This window comes from Rhipicephalus sanguineus, chromosome 2, assembly GCF_013339695.2.
Source record: "Rhipicephalus sanguineus isolate Rsan-2018 chromosome 2, BIME_Rsan_1.4, whole genome shotgun sequence".
Classification (NCBI taxonomy): domain Eukaryota; kingdom Metazoa; phylum Arthropoda; class Arachnida; order Ixodida; family Ixodidae; genus Rhipicephalus; species Rhipicephalus sanguineus.
In genome coordinates, this window is record NC_051177.1 from 86,877,127 (window position 1) to 86,896,320 (window position 19,194).

General features: G+C 45.0%; 2 protein-coding genes across 2 annotated transcripts in view; both read right to left on the bottom strand.

Moving 5' to 3' along the window:
* The window catches only part of LOC119381724 (acid-sensing ion channel 4-A), an 88,106-nt gene that overhangs the window by 44,509 nt on the left and 24,403 nt on the right, over window positions 1-19,194 (bottom strand). The gene's annotated exons all lie outside the window — the stretch shown is intronic.
* LOC119383301 (clathrin light chain) lies at window positions 1,379-17,444 on the bottom strand. Its single transcript, XM_037651374.2, has 6 exons — window positions 17,197-17,444; window positions 16,669-16,703; window positions 15,996-16,122; window positions 13,343-13,454; window positions 6,796-7,025; window positions 1,379-2,179 (listed from the first exon to the last, which is right to left on the bottom strand). The coding sequence occupies exons 1-5, from the start codon at window positions 17,354-17,356 to the stop codon at window positions 6,839-6,841; spliced, it is 621 nt and encodes a 206-aa protein (XP_037507302.1). The 5' UTR covers window positions 17,357-17,444; the 3' UTR covers window positions 1,379-2,179; window positions 6,796-6,838.

Consider the following 19,194-nt stretch of genomic DNA (forward strand, 5'->3'; position numbering starts at 1 on the left):
CAAAAAAGACCAATTTTAAGCCCTAATATTCCCATGGTTACAGTCAGCCTTAGCTTGCATATTCCTGGTCGAAAGGCACAACATTTTACGTACAAGGCGCTGCCATGGCAAATGACCCCAGAAGCGGAAACACAGAGCCGAGAAAGGACGAGGGCACAGTCTCAAGGAAGAGAAGCATGACGTCATGTTTTTTAAAGCTTGTGATTACATTTTTTGTGCTGTTCTTTGAGAGGGAGTCTAGAACTTGTGGGAAAGCAAGTAACTTCAATTTATCTCTCCAACCTATGGCCCAGAGATGAAATTTCAGTCATAAATTTTACTGACAGCAGCACATTTTTTTCCTTCGAGATTCTGCACTGACCACATAAAATTACTCAAGTGACGGCAGTGTTCCAGCTAGCTCGCTTAGCCTGCCATCGTAGAGTTGGGTTTAAAAAATTTAATGGTTGCAGCTCTCAGGGTTAAATATTTAGAGACATTTCTGGACAGCAAAGAATTGTAACCAGCAAAAGCTTATGTGGTTGCCATTCAAATTTATTACATCAATTGTGTCAAGAGAGAATATTCCCAAGAATGCAGGGCCGGATTTTCAGCGCTTACTTTCAGTGTGTGCTGAATAGAAGGGTAAAATTTAAATATATGAAAAATAGTGTGCAGATCCCAGAAGTGTAAGAAGTCGGCCTAGCATTTAATAACTATTAGCTCCATTTCTGTCATATAAACAAATGTTGTGAATGTTTATATTGTAGCTTATAAATTACAGAACTTTCGTTAAACATATCGAGCAGCGTATTTTCCAGCCCAAAATTCCCCCGCTTAATCTCTGGTACTCTACTGAAGTCTAAGAAAGGGAAATGGTCAAGCACCTGTTTGTAGCACGAAGCCACAAGGAAATATATACATATTTCGCGGGAAAAAACCTTCTTAGTTGCCGAAAAATTTGTGCCTGGACAAGGATGAATTTTTCGGCGACTAAGCTTTCTATCTGAGAAATCGATATGGATTTCCTTGTGACTTCGTGCTACAAACGGGTGGTTGTCCATTTCCCTCGCTTAACCCTTCCGCCACCTCACTGAATTCTGCACAGCTGATTTGCAATCTACTGAAGTCTCAGTTTGCCTGACGTATGTGCCTTCCTGGAATGCATGCCCGTAGCATCACCCCCCCCCCCCCACCCAGCCAAAAAAGATTCATGGCTACGAGCCAGCTGGAATGGTACTTCTTTTGATGGAATCCTCGCCCAGTGACAGGGCCCATCAGAAACCCTTCCAGATTGGTCTATCAAACAGGGGAAAGGAAAGGTGGAAAGATGGTATGACTAGCAGAAAAATAAAGTACTGTCCAATGCTGAAAAGTAAAGGTGACAGCATAAGCAACCTTCACACCATGGAACATGAAAACACTTCTTAATAAGAAATGTTCTCAGTTTATTTAAGAACCAAGTCATAAATAGTACAATCACTCGCGATCACTGGTCACAGCTGCTTCCACATTAACATCAAATGCACAGTGCAAAGCAAGGACGCACTAGACCCTTCTGAGGAGCCTTCAAAGTGCTGAGTCCCCCCAGCAGATTCTTACAAGGCTATGAACAAGAACAAAAAAGAAGACCGCTTTCCTGCAAAAGTGCTTGAAAGAAATAAGTTGCAGAGAGCCTTGCTCAAGACAATCAAACCAGCAGCCCCTTTCTTCACTTCTTCAGAACTATTAAGTGCTTCATAAACTATACAAAAGTTTTTTGAAAGACGAGCTGCATCTCTCTGTAGAACAGGGGGAAAAAAATTTTCTTCATCAGTAATAGCTCTTTCTATACAACACGTTCCACAGACTGGTCTCCATTGTGCTAAAGTACACTTAATTACGCTCAATTCCTGCGCTGCTTTCTTTTTTTCTCCTTTGCCAACAAGAACTTCCAGCAAATACTTATTATAACAGACAAAAATACTACTCTACTGTAAGAAAGTAATAAACCACCAGAAAAAGAACTTATGTGACATAAAGCAATGGTAAAAACACTGAGTCACAGCTTGTTGCTATAAGTTCTTCAGAGTATGCAAAAGAAAGAAAAGAAAGACACTAAACAGCATCTCTACAAGTCTCCATGTATAGCTATTGCAGGCAGTATCAGATGCTTCAACCAGCAGTTCACATCCATAGTCTAGCATTTCATGTAGTACTTCTGAAACAGATAAGAACCAGAAATTTTAGGCAACGCTGCGAGACACTCTGTCAAAACCCAATGCATATAGGTAATACTGTTACAGTCCATGCTTATGATTTAACAGATCCCCATACATGTTACCTCCAGATATAACCATTCTTCTCAGTTTGTTCTACCTATGTTATTAAAACATCCCATTCCATTTTTAAGAGACTGGACTATAAGAGGACATCAGCAATAACAGAAAATTTTACGCAAACACATACAACGCACTCTGCTCCGGCAATGCAGGTAAGTGGCAGCAAGCTGTACACAACTATTGCCAGCCACTTGCAGAATGCACGAAAATGCACTTTTTTTTCTTATTAGGTAATGAACCAACTAGCAGCGAGCTTCCTGCAACCGTATGCCACACAACAATCTGCCAGCTAAGAAAGAGTCTTCACGACGCCCATGCAAGTGGCACACCTCTGCCCGCAGCTACCAGCCCACTGAATGCTGAGCGGTTGCAAAGGTGTCCAGCCTACCTTGCATCACTCAGAAGCCATAGCAAACGTATGCTATAAAAGCAACTGCCAAAAAATTGCAAAATGTACAGCGTCAAGAACGTTAGTCCTTGTTGCACCAATTCTCAGAAATAAGAAAGATAGGCTCCTATTCAACACCCAGATGGCAAAGAGTATGACACACACAACTAATGTCGCATGCAGTGCAGTGGTGGGCAGAGAGACGTTGAACTTGCCGCATACAGCAGGTTTCATTTAGGCAACATGTTTATTCCACTGACATTTGTCTTGAGTGAGCAACAAATTGCAGCCACTGTTGGTGTAAGCAGCAGCAATATGCTTGCGCCCAGTGGCCACCATGGAAAAGAGCTGGCCACAATGACTGAATTAATCATGGCCAATGTTTTGTATACTGACCTCCCAAACTTTCGCACGTCGTGAAGTTGACAGATATTGCTATATGTAACTGAGGTCGAACAAAGCTGCACGTTTGTGATTACTAATTTGTATAGATGCCACAGTCTTCTTAGAACAATTTTTTGAAGATCTCAATTCAGCAAATCATGCTGCAGGAAGAGAGCAAGTGGAATCACTACTACAGTAAAACCCAACTATATTGAACTCGGGTAATTCGAATTAACCTTGATATCTAACTACTTTCGAACACGATAATGCTTTAACGTCAATGTGTAGGAAAATTTACGACTACATCGAACAAAAGTAGCTGGAACACTTGGTATATTGAACATCAGGCAGTGCAATACGCCCCAAGAAGTTGGCTTTCCCTCAGAAGTTGGCCCTTTCTCGTGAAAGAGGACTTTCTCGCATGCACTTCGGAGAGAGCGGTGTGATGGGTGCCGCCGCACACAGCGAGTAGAAACTATCGCTTGCATCGCGTGCTTTCTCCTACGTTTCCTTGGTGCGGCCGTCGTGCAAGGTCACCGTTTGCTTCTCAGCTCCCTTTATTAATTCAATGGATAATGTAAAACGGAAGAACCTGGCTGTTCTCCGCAAATCTGGCGATAATCAACCCAGTCAAACGTGGAGAAAAGAAGTCTGATGTCACCGCTACGTAGAGAATCCCAAGAAGCCCACTGAGTATGACATTGAAAAACAACGCCAACATTAGGTGTGTTCCAATACTCACCGTAGACGGCTAAATAGACAGCTAAGTGGACAGCGGCCATCTTAAGTCCCATTCCAATTCTCACGTAGCCGGCAAAATAGACAGCTTCGAGAAAGACAAAAACGATGCAGGCTACTTTGCTGTCCAAACAAGATGGCGGCTCAGCGCAATGCTCGCGTAGCTCGGATCTCGCCGGTATGGTCGTCTGTACAGCTGTAGGCGCTTTTCCAGGCGCTCAATGTAAGCTACGTTAATTTTTTCATAGGTTTGAACACGAAAGAGGCTAAAGAAAGAACATTTACGTTTGTTTTTCTTAGCTTTCTCTTCTCGACGCTAGGTGGCATCACGTCGCGTAGACGTCTTCTAGACGCGTTCCATTTGTCGGACAACATGACCTCGATGCTGTCTTCTAAGCTGTCAGCGTAGACTGTCTACGATGCTGTCCAGAATTGGAACACAGCCATTAGAGCCAAGGCAGACTAAAGGCTTCCGGCACTTGACGAGCACGCACAGCTGCGTATGAATATGTAGGGTTGCTGTTTGCATAGATACCGTATTGTCTCGCCTACAACCTACACCTGCATGTAACCCGCATCCACAAGTACAAAAAAAAAAGTTTTTAGGAAATGTGTACTGCCATAAGCCACCTTCCTTGCATTATCGCCAAGCAGTGCCATGAAGCCTACTTGTGCACCGAAATTCACACCAAAAATACGGTAAATCCTTTAAAAGTTTTATATAAAAAATATTCCCCTTTTTTAGCGAGTTCGATATATAAGGGTTCAACTGTACTGCCGAGACTTGAAACCATTCCATTAAAGAGGTCCTGAACCATGCCTCAGGCTTGGTGAAAAAGCCCACTCAGCGAAAAGCAACCACTGCTATGAAAAACTGGGCCAACCTTTGAGGTCGTGCACGGCACGTACAGCTTACAAGCAGAGCGCGACGTTACCACGTCCTCAAGCCCCTTCTCTTCATACAGAAGCCCGTCCTCACTCTCTTCAAAGCTGCCAAGTTGCTCTATTTTGCAATACAGCAGACTGCTGCTCTTGGCCAATAGTCAACATAAATAAAGGGTGGCTTTTGGATCAGATGCACTTCATGCTGTTATCACAGTGTATAATAGTTGTTGTAGTTAAGCAGGCTGAAGCAAGTAAAAATTTTGCTTTATATTTCAGATTCTGGGAGAAGACAGCTGCCATCTGCTGAACTCTGTGCACACATGCACGTTCAAGCAACTCTATCGCTACACTCACTGCCTTTTTGGCATTGTAGCCTTCATGCTTTGTTTGGTTCCATTCCCTTTTTGAATGTCAAAAGTCGCCTCAAATCTTATGAAGCTAGTGCGCATCGCCAACTTCCAACGCCACAGAAAAGAGATTTTTAAAGTTTTTCTTGATGAAACTAGAGTACATCTCCATAACTCCCGCAATGGAAATCAAATCACACCAAGCACAATGCCGAAAAAACTCAGCCCTCTAGATCTCTCCAACAACTTTTCACTTACTACAGGGGGAAAGGTATTATGTAACAGCACACTAGGTGGGCTGTATTTCAGCATAAACTGAGCATATAAAGCTCTAGAGCTAGTGGTGGTGTGTGGGGATGCTTAATTGTCTTGCATATCCTAACACTGTCTGTAGGACACAGTTACACAAAAAAGTGAGAGAACAGAAGAAGAATAGAGACTAAGCTCCGAGTTACAAGTGAAGTTTATTCACTGCGTCTTTAGTTGGAAGTTCTGCCTCCTTCGGTTCCCGAATTTCTTTCGTTGTTGCATCCTATAAGCATGTTGCACCAACTTGCTGAAGCTTCTACGTTAGCAACTTTTCCTCCAGAAATTGCTTTCCCTTCATGGTTCTCCTGTCTAGGAATCGAGCTTATCTTGATGGCGCGTGCCATGATGCGGATGGCACATAGGTACTATTCGCGTGAGAGATGACGTGAATGTTCCTGTGTTGGCAACGCCTGGCGGTGTGGTTAATCTTATACAAAAGAAAATTCTCTTGGGCTTTGTGTCGACGTTACGCGTGGATGCTTGGCGTGGTAATAGGGTACTCCACACGACGATTTCACAGAGGCCTTCCTGCTCCCTTGAATGCAGCTCTGCTCACGAGTCTTCAAACCCATGAGCAACGTAGATTGGGCTTCCGGCAGGAGCAAATTAAATTACTCTCTCAACATCTTGGTGTGGCAAGTCGAACTCCCTAGATTTTGCAATGTGTTATAATTGGCAAGCTACATTTCCTTTATACTAATTCGCCTAGCTGGCTTATCCCCTTCAGGAACGAATTATGATGCACTGCCTGCAAATGCGTCAAATTCGCACGGCATGATTCCAAGGCACTCAGTATTACATTCCAAGAAAGAAAATGAACGGATGTGTTGTTCTGTGAGAGTTTCAGTAATTAATGTTAATTAGTATGTAATTAACTATCTAATAATTCAGCAATCAGTCAGCTTCAATTCTTGCATAAAAAGAATTAAATATTAGGCCCAAAATGCATGCACAGTTTGTTTTTTGGTTCTATTCGTTTCCAGCAAAGAAAAATACTCTTGACGTTGGCCTTGGAACGCGGCCCGTCGAACAATCGTCGAACATGGTAATGTTTCTAGCAAAGTGACCCTCCGAAGCAATTCGCAGCACAATGAAGTTAAATGACCGCTAGTTGTCCACTCAGGAAGCCTGCGCGAATGTGCACACTGTGTTTCAAGCCATTTGAAGCTACACGCGGTGCGTGACGTGCCTCTGAAGTTGATGTGTACAATTGTACACACCGCCACTGAAGGGGGTTATAGTAAAGAAGGTGCAACGGATGCCCTTTTGTACCTTCGCACTAGCGTGTGCAGTGTATTTTGTTCCTAGAGTGCTTGAGACTTGACAGACAACAGACAATGTCCACCAGCTTTTGAGTTCTATCCAATCAACACATGCTCAAGTGAAAAGTCCACTTAGCGCAATGTTGCAAAATATTCCCCATGTTCTACGAAGCACTACCCACCTTTACAACTGAAGGGGATCAGGCTGATGACTTGAAGCACACCTCAAGGTGTCTTGTTTGTCTGCGGTGGAGACTGCTTCAGTTGCAAGATGATGGAGCGCATGCGTGACACGTCCTTGCTATTGCGTGCAGCCTTGGGATTAAAGTCGCACAGCTTGGCAATGGCTTCCCACTCCTGGCCCTTGGGTGCCGGCGAGTCACGCTCGTGTACCCACTCTTTTTCAGCGTTCCTGAAAGGTTATGAAGCATGGTCGTAAGGGACACCGACAATACAATATATTCAATTTTATGTTGTTTTCAAGACAAGCATTTGTGCAAAAAGCTCTTTAACGGCGTACAGCGGTTTTAAGACTTCGCACAATAACTACGGTTCAAGAACTCAAAGACATAATGCCTCACGGAATACTTGCACGCTTCCGCGCCTAAAGGTAATAATGAAAGTCACTGTAGTTATGTCTATCATTCACATTATTAGCATAACAACAGGTAATATTTTGCTGTTCTTGGATTGTGTGTGCCCTGCAATATCCAGTGACTTAGCACACAAGTGTGGAGGCTTAGGAACTTTTATATTTAGCATTGTAGTGTAACACAAAACTTAGCATGTGCTAAACACTGGGAGTATGAAAGAGCCCAAACATGTTAACAAAAAGAATGCAGAAAGGGTTATATTACAGTTACACTAAATCTGAAGGTCCCTACTGATACACTCATACTAAACAGAAGAGAGAAACAACTAGAAATGTCACTTAAATGCATGATCGCATTAGGTGAAACATTTGCAGCAGCAAGGTGAGGGTGACAAGACAGAAAAGGCAGCAGCCCCCCGCCCCGTTTGTTCGGCAAAGGGTCAAGTCACGCAAACACATAGACAAGAACATGTTAGGAATGGCACTACCATTAACTCCCTCAATATAATTCAGTGACTTGTCATGAATCGCTTTCTCCACAAACGAGATCACTGTCCGACCTTGTGTGGCAAAGAAGTGAGCAGACCTCCTTTTAACTTGTATTGTTTAGAAAAAGCGTGCCCTTCTGTATGAGCCAGTCTGCCAATTTTCCACATACTAAACGTGATGCAAAGCACACACCGCTGCTCTGCATGATAGCTGTAATTTAATTTCATCACTGGCAGGGGGTCCAAATATTTACAGCTGAAAATTTTGCAAAGGGATGACCACACTTGAATTTTGTTAAACCAGGAAGTTTGCAAAATCAAGAAAGGGATTTCTCGGTGGTTGGATATCTAAAATCGTAACGTAGCGACAGCCAAAAGCCACCACGGCACTGTTCTTGCTGCCAACCCAAGCCTGATCGTGTGAAAAAAACCACAGGGGTAGCCTAAGGGCGGCCAGGCAGGCTACGACAGGTTACCAACATGCAAAGAGATGGCGAACAAATGTAGCGATTGTGCGAGCAGGCCTAGCGAGAAAGTCTCGAACGGACTATCAGTGCCATCTGTCGCATAAACCATGAAATAACGAAAGCAACCACTGCCACCCCTAGCACCACTTGATATAGAGACTACCGAGTCAGCTGTTCTGTGCATGGACGCAGCGTGCAGCCTTATCAAAATATAGGACTGTGACTAGGGTGCCTGGATGTTTCAACGTGAGAAGGATATCACCCCTTTTTACTCATTTATTTCAAGACAGACTTCGTTAAATCAGCTTGGTGGCCAAGTTAAGGTTGATGACAACCCTGAACCTTATGGGTGGCCGCCGGGGAATGTAAATTTCTTCGTTAGGTTGGGGACAACGTAATATTGGGTTTCATTAGAGTTTTAACTGTATTGCCCAAGTTTTTTCTGTCACTGCTCTTACCCATGTTCAGTGACAATGTGTGGTGCAAGTACGAATAGCTGAAATAATTTCCAAAACGTGGCACAATAAACCCAAACAAAAATAAGCACCTATGCGCTGGGCTCTTTCCTACATTTGACCGGAACCGATTTTTCACTTGTCGGGGAGGCCTCAACAAACGACAACAACGAGCTCATTTTGACCACCTGGCCTTTTATTAATGCACACCCAATGCGTAAAACAAGAATTCTTGCATTCTGTCGCTATCACAATGTGGCCACAGCCGCTAAGACCGAGCCCATGACTTCACACTTATAATAATGTCTTAGTCACTTAGCTATACTGCGGTGCCCCCGTATGGTCCCAAAAGATTACCAATTTGTTTCAAGTGAACAACCGAGAAGTCAAAACAGTTGCTCCATATAAATGTTCCCTACGACAAAAAGAATCAGCAGCCGCGAAAAGCGCTAAAGTACATGTTCACTCTCTTGAAAGTAGGAAGAGAGATACGTAGCGAATTCCAGTGAAGAACACGTCCTGTAACACGTAATTTGGAAACAGTGGTGGTGGTTTTCCAATGCTGTCATGAGAATGATGACAAGCACAGCAGTAAAGCTGGCTTATTACTCATTTCCTCCTCTATTCTTGGCCAATAGGAAACTAGTGTATGCGCATGTGCGCTCACATGCCCGCGCTAACAATGCGACACAAGTGGCAATTGCCTTAAAGTGGCCCTGCAACACTTTTCCAAGTAACCATCGAATGACCTCACTGTCGAAGCTTATTGCCTCGCGAATCAACTGCCGCAAAATCTTTTGGAACCCGTCACGTATGAGGGGGTTACAAGCATTTGTCATGCGCTAAGCGCTTTCTCTCTTTTCGTCCCAGCAAGCACGCTGAACACCAAACAGTGGGGGAGGGGATGATGAGGGGCAAGAAGCTAAATCTCTCCATCAGTGCACATCATGACCTTCAGCACTTTTCTTAGAATGCGCAGCTCACTTCCGGTACAAACGTGCGGGTGTAATTGTGTGATGTAGTTCTAGCACTGTATACAGAACATGGCACAGGCATGTCATGGCATCCAATGGCCGTGTCCGTGTGCTTTTTGGTATGCGATGTCGTGATTCTGGGTATATGGCATCATTTGCTGAGAACAGCGAGCAATTTCTAGCCAACTTTGAAATTTATTTGCAAATTCTATGCTGCAGGCTGCGCTATAATGTTGGCTCGCATGTCTGCAGAGCCTTGACTACCAATCGGCAGCATTTTTTGAACAGTTGTTCGAAAAGTACTGCAGGGCCCCTTGAAGTAGCTCAAAGGCACTGGCACAGCGGAAGAGCACGCATGATTGCAGCATAATGGTAAGGGTATTGGGCTGTCATATGGGTGGACCTGATGATTCGAGCCCACCATCGGGCAGATTTCAACATTCTTAAAGGGGCCCTGCAACACTTTCGCGCAGCTCAAAAAAAGCGCGCCGATCGGTAGTCGAGGCTCCGAGAACACGAGAGCCAAATATCTATAGCGATGCTGCACGGACGGAATTTACAATATAATTCTCAAAGTCAGCTGAAAAATCGTTCCCTCTTTTCTTGCCAAAATGATGTATTAGTCGGCTCGCCCAGTCGTCGTCGAGCGGCGGAGACCATCGCACAGTGTATCGCGCGTGCTTGAAAACTGTGAGTCGGTTTGGTAATGTTGGGTGTGCACCTCGAACTGCCGTAGTGTTTTCATCGCTCTGCCAACCATGGATGCAAACTTGCGTGCGCGTTTGGAACGAATGACAGCTGAGATGGGTTTCGACCCACACTCCGATACACCGCCTCGTCGCACTGCTCCGCTTGAATCGTATTCAACACCGCAAAGCTGCGTGCACCCTTGCTCGTAGTCAACACGGCAAAGCTGCGTGGTACTTCGATGCTGTTTGCTCTTCGAATGCGGGCGCACAGCAGTGCGGGCTGACAACAAAGAACTAAAGACTAGAAGAAAGGACTTCGTGGATGCTGTTTGCATCGGGCCGGGCGCGGACCCATCCCCCGGCTGTCTGCAGCTACCGTGAAAATGCGAGTCTGCTTGGTTGCTGTGTGCGGTTTCTCGGGAACCTGACAACAAAGAACTACGGGGAGGATACGCCGTATATCGATGCATACTGAACAGACAGCGACGGCGGAGCCGATCGCACGGTGTATCGCGCGTGCTCTACCGAAAACAATGCGCGTCGGTTTGGTAATGTTGGGTGTGCACCTCGAACGCGGTTTCGTAGTGTTTTCGTCGCTTTGCCAACCATGGAAGCAAACCTGCGCGCACGTTTGGAACGAATGAGCTGGATACGCCAGTATATCGGCCCACATACTGATACAGACAGCGTAAGACGGCACTGGCGGCGAGCCGATCGAAGCGCACTGTCATTACCGCTTGAAAACTGAGCGCGCACGTTTGTAATGTTGGAGACATGCACCTCGAACGCTGCCTCGTCGGTCGTGAGAACGTGCCGTTTTCATGCAGTTCTTTGCCAGCATGGAACGAGGCAAACCGAACGCGCACGTGCCACTTTCAACGGCAACCGGCGATGGTCAAAACGAATGACAGAAATATTCACGATCGGTTTCGGCCCATACTCCGATACATTGCCTCATAAGACGAACTGGAAAACTGAACGACGCAAGCGCTACGTCATTACCGGACGAGCTGTCGCCAGCACTGTTATCGGAGACCGGAACGTGCTAATATTAATGTTTGTTCGGTGTTTTTAACGCGATAACAGAATATAAACATACATATTATCTACTTATTGAACTCAAAATTAACAACGAAAGTAATAATGAGCCGTGTTATCGTGATTATAACAGTTCCCAGCTGACGAGGCACACTCGAACGGCCAATGGTGGAACTCAACGGCAACCGACAATCGCGATGGTCATATTTTCACGTTTTCGGCACTGCGCTGATACGAAGAAAACTGAACCACGCAACTGCCGAGAGAAGAGCTGTCGGTGAGACCGGAAGTGCTAATATTAATGTTTGTTCGGTGTTTTTAACGCGATAACAGAATATAACATACATATTATCACTTATTGAACTCAAAATTAACAACGAAAGTAATAATGAGGGTGATCGTGATTATAACATCAGCCAATGGTGGAACTATTGTAATCGCGTCATATTTTCCAGGCCGTACGCATCGCTATAATATTTGCCGAGAGAAGAGGGGCAATTTTCGCGCGTTCTCACTTTGAGAATTTAGTAAATTCGAGGCCGTACGATCATCGCTATAATATTTGGCAGCGCTCGCGCGTTGAGCAGGATGCTACCGATCGGCAGCGCTTTTTGAGCATGCTCGAAAAGTGTTGCAGGGCCCCTTTAAAACTATAACCCCTTCGGCAAGACAGCAGCAGCATAGTCAGGAAAGTCTAGGAGGCTTCGCAAAGAAGGCTTGGCTTTAAGAAAGGGTGCAGGGAAGGAAAAGCCACAGCACACAACACACAGTGTAATGGTGCGCAATGAGAGAGAGCCACGCAATAGCAGTTGACGACTTACTTGGACACTTCTCTGAACAGCAAGTGGGAAAAAAGGAAGAGGCATATGAATGTCCGACAATGACACTCACAGACAAGGACATTGACAACACAAACAATTAAGGAATCCACAGGCTAATAGAGGCCGGATACAAAAAGAGATGACCCAAAAGCGGCACAAACTAGTGTGTGTGGCTCAGATGGGCACTTGCTGCCTCATGTGCCATCATGGCCTCTTTGTCTGCCTAAGCTTTCTACAACTTCCCCCTCATTCTTTGAATGCATACCCTATACTGCCTACGGAGACATGAGCAGCTGAACATTACAGATACATCCACACACCTCGTACAAATTCAGAGACTCCGCACTAGCCGCAATGACAGCTAGTAAAGCTCACTGCCATTATTCACTAACAAACAAGCTTGTGTCGCAGATTAAGATGCTTAGAAAGAACATTATTCAAGTAAGATGGAAGGCTTTACAGGCATGATCACACTGAGCCTGCCTGGAACATTTTTTCTTAAACACAGACACCTTAACATCATGAACAGTCCTGTGCTGATGCTTATGGTCTTTCATGCAATTATTTTGCATCAAACTGAAGTTTGCACACAAAATAATAACACTCACTCTAGTAGTTGCCTTTCACTGGCGGTGAATGAAACAGGTAATGCCAAATTATCAGAAACCTACTTTAACTTCATTCATCTTTTTTTCTGTCAAAGCCAGACAACATGATAGGAGTACACAGTGGAAAAGAGGCCATAAAATGCCTACCTGTTTCAACCTATTCAGCATAATATGGTAATGAATGTTTAAACAAAGGTCCACTACAAACCTGAACAATACAAAATCCACAAGATGAAGGCTTGGTCTAAATAACAGGGGTCGAACAAGGAATGCGGGTGGAGCCAATATTCTGACACTGGGGCTTGCCCTTGTCGAAGCTGGTTTGCTGCCCTAAGACAACTTGTCTATCAATATTGTGGATGCAGCAGCATTACTTATTCAGCTGTTATTCAGTTCAAACACAAGAGATTGCTTTGTTCTTGCAAAAATACTAATAAAAATACCAAAGCTCACATCTACGTAACCATCACTTCATAGCTATGCACATGTTCAATCAAAATAATCGACAGATTAGCATTAGGATTCACAATATACTTAAAGTCAAGGAGAATGTGCTGCAGTACATGGAAACACTAAGGAAAAGTTTGCAGATATTACCTGTTGGCCAACTTGGCCTTTTCAATTTGTTCGTGATATCGTGCATACCACTCCTCAAGTTCTTTCTTTGCTGTTGCTCGAAGTTCAGCTTTCTTCTCCTCTTCTTCAGCATCTGAAGTGAATGGAAAAGTAAAACTTTAGTGAGTGCACTGAGAGCTACGTATGTGAGCATATGTGCGTAATTCTTGTCTTGCCCACGCAAAGGGCTTAAGTTAAGTATGATTTTCTCAATGTCTGGTCTATTCAAGCGCTGAAGGTCTTTTACAGCATACACACAGTTATTCTTATTATTACTATTACCATTATTATTATTAAATGTGAAAGCATTTCTATGCCAACTCAGCGAAAAAAATGTCCATCTGTCCCTCTGTCACATAAGATCCTGATCAGAGCGTCATTCTTTTTTCTTTCGAGTTATGTTTTCTGTGCATATAAGCGTTTCCCCTTGGTTGCTGTTGCGCAGAGCTCACTATCTCGATTAAATGGTTCCAGGTGGCCAAATTACATTATTTGCCTATCCAACAGACTGCACAACAGAGGTAATCAACTGCCGATTTGCTCACTTCTCCCGTTTACAGACATTGCAGATATGCAAAAAGTCTGCCTTCCAAGCGGTGCAGAAATTATAGAGCCTCAAGTGACGTACAAATTCAAGCACTTCTTATCAACTCTGATTTATAGCAGTTTTATGACGACTAAGAAATATCTTGAAGGGGTCATGAACCACTTTTCCAAGTAATCATCAGATGGCTTCAGCGTCCGAGTTTACTGCCACACGAATCCATTGCCGTGATAATGTCAAGAATCTGTCAGGAACTAGCAGAGTTACAGGGGTTTGTCGCGTACTTTGAACACTTTCTTCTCTCATCCTGACGACCTCACTGGAAGCTAAGCAGGAAGAAATGGCACAAGGAAAAGGGAAGTCACACCAGTGCGCGTCACAACCTTGAGTGCACGTCATGAAATGCAATCGCTCTCTTCCGTAGTCATTTTTGTGCGCGAGTGTGGCTCACTGCGTAATGTTAGCAAAATATGGAGCACTGCACTGGCACGTGGCAGCACCCCGTGGCAAGATGCGCATCTGATCCAAACACCGCACTTGATTTATGTCGGCCATTGGCCAATAGCATGCTACCCGCTGTTCGACGTCAAACAGCAGGTGCTGGCAGCTCCAAAGCAAGTGAGGACGGGCCTCTGCGTGTAAAGAAGGCACCTGAAAAAATGACAACTTCGCACTCCACTTTTAAACTCCCTTTGCCGCACACGACTGCAACATTTGGCTGAGATGTTCATAGTAGTGTCTGCTATCTGTAGGATATGTGTTCTCACGAAGCCCAACGGCTGGTTCATGACCCCGTTAATGTAAAAGTCTTCTGAACCGTAAATGGTAATCAGAATATAACCATAATGTGTTACCTAGTAGGGAGTTTTCAAATAGGGGCCCCAATTGTTTTGGGGCCCCAAAGAAATAGCATCGAGGCCACTGCGCATGCGCGAGGCCCAAACAGCATTTGGGTTTTGCGTTGGGGACGCTATTTCTCGAATTTAGTGCGAGCCCCAAGGCCTGCCCCAAAAACTTTGCGTCAAGCAAACATGACTGCACCCACTGAAGCGACAGCTCTTGGCGAAGACTAGAGTGACCTAGAATAGGGGGAGTTCCGAAAGCGCGGCATACCCTATTCGAAAACTCTTGGCTCCTGCTTGACCCAACGCGAGCACATGCAAAGGGTTTGGGGGCCCTATTCGAAAACTCCCTAATGTGTCACTTATACAGAAGCTGAATTGGTTGCACTTCAAGTAAACTTCGGGCACCTAAAGTGTAAATGCCTCGAAAGCTGGGCTAATAGGAAAGCTGTAGCAGAGGGCCCCAGATTGGTTTTGACAACATGACATTCTCTACAAGCATTTTGCCGCTGACCCCAATTGAAATGTGGCTGGTGCAGAGTAGAATTTAACAAGTGACCTCATGCTCAGCAGAAGAGAGCTGTAACCATTAAGCATACAATGAAAATCACCAAAAGGAAGCTGTGGCACTAGTATCTATGGGAGTTTCAACAGCTGTGCCAGCATGGGAACAGATAGCACATGGTTATGCCTAAACAGTCCTTCTGGCTTTGAATGGCTTGACTTCACAGCCTCAAAAACTGAATCAGAAACTCCCTACTTGGGAGCTGTGAGACAGGGAGTAAGCATTCTTTGGAATTTCATTAATAAACGTACTGAAGCACTGCTGTACATGTTGACATTAGCCAACACTTGACAAGATTAACCAACACAATTAAGCCTGCATGATATAATTAAGTGCTGCAGCAACTATGTTGTCCTGCTTTCTTTCTTTGCTGATCGTATGATGTGATCATCTTGTACCGGCTGAAGAAACAGAAGCGAAGAACAGACAAACTTATGTTCTAACAAACACATGTAACCTAGAGAACCGCAGTGTCAGATTTCCCTCTAATAGGCCATAGCCTCTCAGCCAGGCCTATAGCTAGGAATGTCCTTCAGGTGGGGGGGGGGCGCTGCTGGAGGCCTTGACTATTTAGGAAAGCACCTATTTTGAGGAAGCACCAATTTCGGAGGGCCTAGGGCCCCTTCCTGCCGGCCATGATAACCGACATCACGGAGTGCCATTGCACATAAACAAAACACGAACCTTTTTGTTCCAGCCTCTTGGCTTGCTCTTCACGCCATTTCTTTATCTTCTCAGGCTCCTCTCGTACGGGGGTTGGTCGTGGCGATGTATCCGGGACAACTGTTGGTGGCTGAGAAGGCCCATTCATCTGAAATAAATCGATGCATAAAATAACTTCTATTCAGATGGGCCACTTTGCTCGGCGAGAAACCAAACGTGCAGACATGCCAGAAGGCCTTGCTCTGTCAAAGGAATTGCAAGCTTTGCTGCTGTAGATTTAGTGCACTGAGGAGATTTTGGCCAAATTTGTTGCTTCATTGCTCAATTCAGAAGTGAAACGAGCTGGCAACCAACACATTTGTAAGGGTTGCTTGGATTACATGCCAATTCGTGCTGTCCCGTGTATGAGGTATTGGGTAACGAAGCGGACGCTGTAACAGTCGGCAAAGTCGGGAAGGTTCGAAAATAAAAGGGTGGCTTGAATGAATTTAATGAACACCAAAGGTCCGTTTAATCGCAATGCATGCTCCAGCGCGCGGCACGTATCGAGCTGTCCAACGGTAAGGAACGACGCGCAATCTCTATCCGTCGCGTCGGTTCGGAATTGAGGCCCACGTCCTAGCGCCACGCGACTGATACACTTCAGGTGTTTTTAGACTTGATTCATAATTATGTGGAAAGCGATCAAACTCACCTGAACTTCGGCTGCAACATCATCGGCGGGGCCATCTGGAGATATATACACAAAACATGTGTGAATTTATAAAAAATACGCAAATAACGGCTACTTCGTTGCCATCCCAGGCGTTATGCGGTCTGAAGTACTACCCCAAATCATTTTGATACTGAGTGGGCGTAGGCGAATGCCTGATGCAGTCACGCAGTGCTTTCGGTAGAGGCTCGTGCTGCAATTTTAAGCTACTACAAAACGTCATTCCAGTACCATTAGGACACCTTAGCTTGGGGAAAATATTCAGCAAACATCGCACGCAAGAATACACCGCGGAAATAGGAGGCGCTTTCTGGCTGGCGATGTGAACTGCCCCCTTGCAAAACCCCATGCAACGCCCCAATGGTGACACAGCTATGATTAACCAGTTGCCGATTTGCCGGAGTCTAGCGAAAGTACGGACGCGTATCCGCCAGCCTAGGGTCCTTAAGCACAAGAGATAACATATTGCGAAGCATCAGAAGCGTAAAATTAAGGACGGAAAAACCGTACCGACTAGAGGTTCCTGCAGCGGCACGGGGGCACCGTCGAAGTTGTCATCCTCCAGACCTGCGAGCACGTTTTGTTCCCTCGCCAGGAATTCGGCTGCCGGATCTTCTTCCGTCACTGGCGGATTGTCGAAATTCGCTTCGAACTGATCGAAGTCGGCCATGGTTCAGTTCCGACCTACGAAACTGTTCTAAGCCGAGTGCAGCGAGCTTGCGGCGGCAGATAAAAAAATGTCACTTGTGACGACTTCAAGATGTCGGTCAACCGAAGCGGCCCGCTATTGGGGGCGCCACCACATAGACGTACAATCTTTCCGGACAACGCTCCGGATTAATAAATAACTGGGCCTGTACGACTGTGTTAACTATATTATAATTTATATTTCAGCCTTCGAAGGTAGGAATTGATAGAATGTGTCAGAATGCGATATATTATGCTTTCGATAGAGCATTGCTCCAACGTTTACGCTTTTTACATCCCGCACGTGCCGCACGCATGGTGGCGCGGTCGTCGCAGGGTGATGTGCGGGATGTGCGTGCGGGTAACAGGAATATAATGAGAAGGGAACCTGAATCTGATGTGCGTCACTTTTAAAGATTTAATGTACGTACGTATGTACAAACGTAGGCCTAACATAGGTATAATATAATAATATCTGGGGTTTAACGTCCCAAAACCAAGATATGATTATGAGAGACGCCGTAGTGGAGGGCTCCGGAAATTTCGACCACCTGGGGTTCTTTAACGTGCACCTAAATCTAAGTACACGGGCCTCAAACATTTTCGCCTCCATCGAAAATGCAGCCGCCGCGGCCGGGATTCGATCCCGCGACCTTCGGGTCAGCAGTCGAGCGCCATAACCACTAGACCACCGTGGCGGGGCATAGGTACCACCACGTTTTAATTGCAACAAGTCATGTAGTTGGCTGTAACTTTGTTGCCAGAAACACAGTCCATGGAGTAAGAAATGCCTGATCCAAACGTACTATCTTCTGATTGCCTCATTATTACAAGCATGCATTGTAGTAGCGCTTATCGCAGGTTCTGTGCACAACGGAACCGTTCGCGCGCAAGTGAGCAATTTGAGCGGGAAATACGCGCTACCCGAAAACGACACGAGAGATAAATATCGGCGATATGCACCATTTGAACACTAATGCATTTTAAAAAAGATGTCGCAAAATACGATACGCGTTGTTATATGACTCCCCATTATTACGACCAGTGATGATATTTTTTAATTTTTTTTTCTATCTGAGGCACTGTATCTGAGGAATTCATTTTTCATTATGCGGATGCAGAAATGTAAGCTAGCGCCATCTTTGATAAAAGATGGCAAACTAGTTTTGGTTAGTTGTAAGACCGATTGCGTGATGTCGCCACTAGTACCAAGCTTCCCGCCAATTTGCAGAATTGCCTTTTCCGGTTGTAATTAACTAACGAACAGCTTTGACAACAGAGCGGCAGTTTGTAGTAATCACATTATGGGCAGGCGACACGTATTAACTAAATGTTTCAATGTGTGACGAACTGCTTTCGCTTTGATTCAATTGTATTATTCGACTACGACGATGCGCCGGTTTCGCGTACAATATGCTCTTTGACTCGAAGTGCACACTAACATCACAATGAAGTATTGCCTGCATACTGCGCAAATTTTGCTCGCGCTTAGTCGACGCGTCTTTCGCGCTATTTGTCCCAGCGCGTCAGTCAATGAGCCGCAGAATATTTGATATTACTGTACTCAATGGCCCCAACTACAGCTCGCAGAGAGGAGAAAAATCGATCCAACGCGCCGGATGACATGAACGTGCCGAGTTCTTGCTCGACTGATTTGTTGAGTAATATTTGGTGTTGAAGTTCTCGTTGTCACCTAGTAACGTCACCAACGCGAAGATCAGCTACGAACAGCCTCAAAAAAAGCCTAATGTTTGAAAGTATGCGTGCTCCTTCCATTCACTAAACTTGCTTTATTGTACCAGTTGTCCAGTCAACTAACAA

What these genes read in the sequence shown, in the direction of transcription:
- LOC119383301 (XM_037651374.2), bottom strand. Translation starts at nt 17,356, where the DNA reads ATGGCCGACTTCGATCAGTTCGAAGCGAATTTCGACAATCCGCCAGTG. An exon ending in GCTGCAGGAACCTCTAGTCG is followed by an intron (nt 16,704 to 17,196) that starts GTACGGTTTTTC and finishes ATATATCTCCAG; the next exon opens with ATGGCCCCGCCGATGATGTT. An exon ending in AAGGCCAAGTTGGCCAACAG is followed by an intron (nt 7,026 to 13,342) that starts GTAATATCTGCA and finishes ATAACCTTTCAG; the next exon opens with GAACGCTGAAAAAGAGTGGG.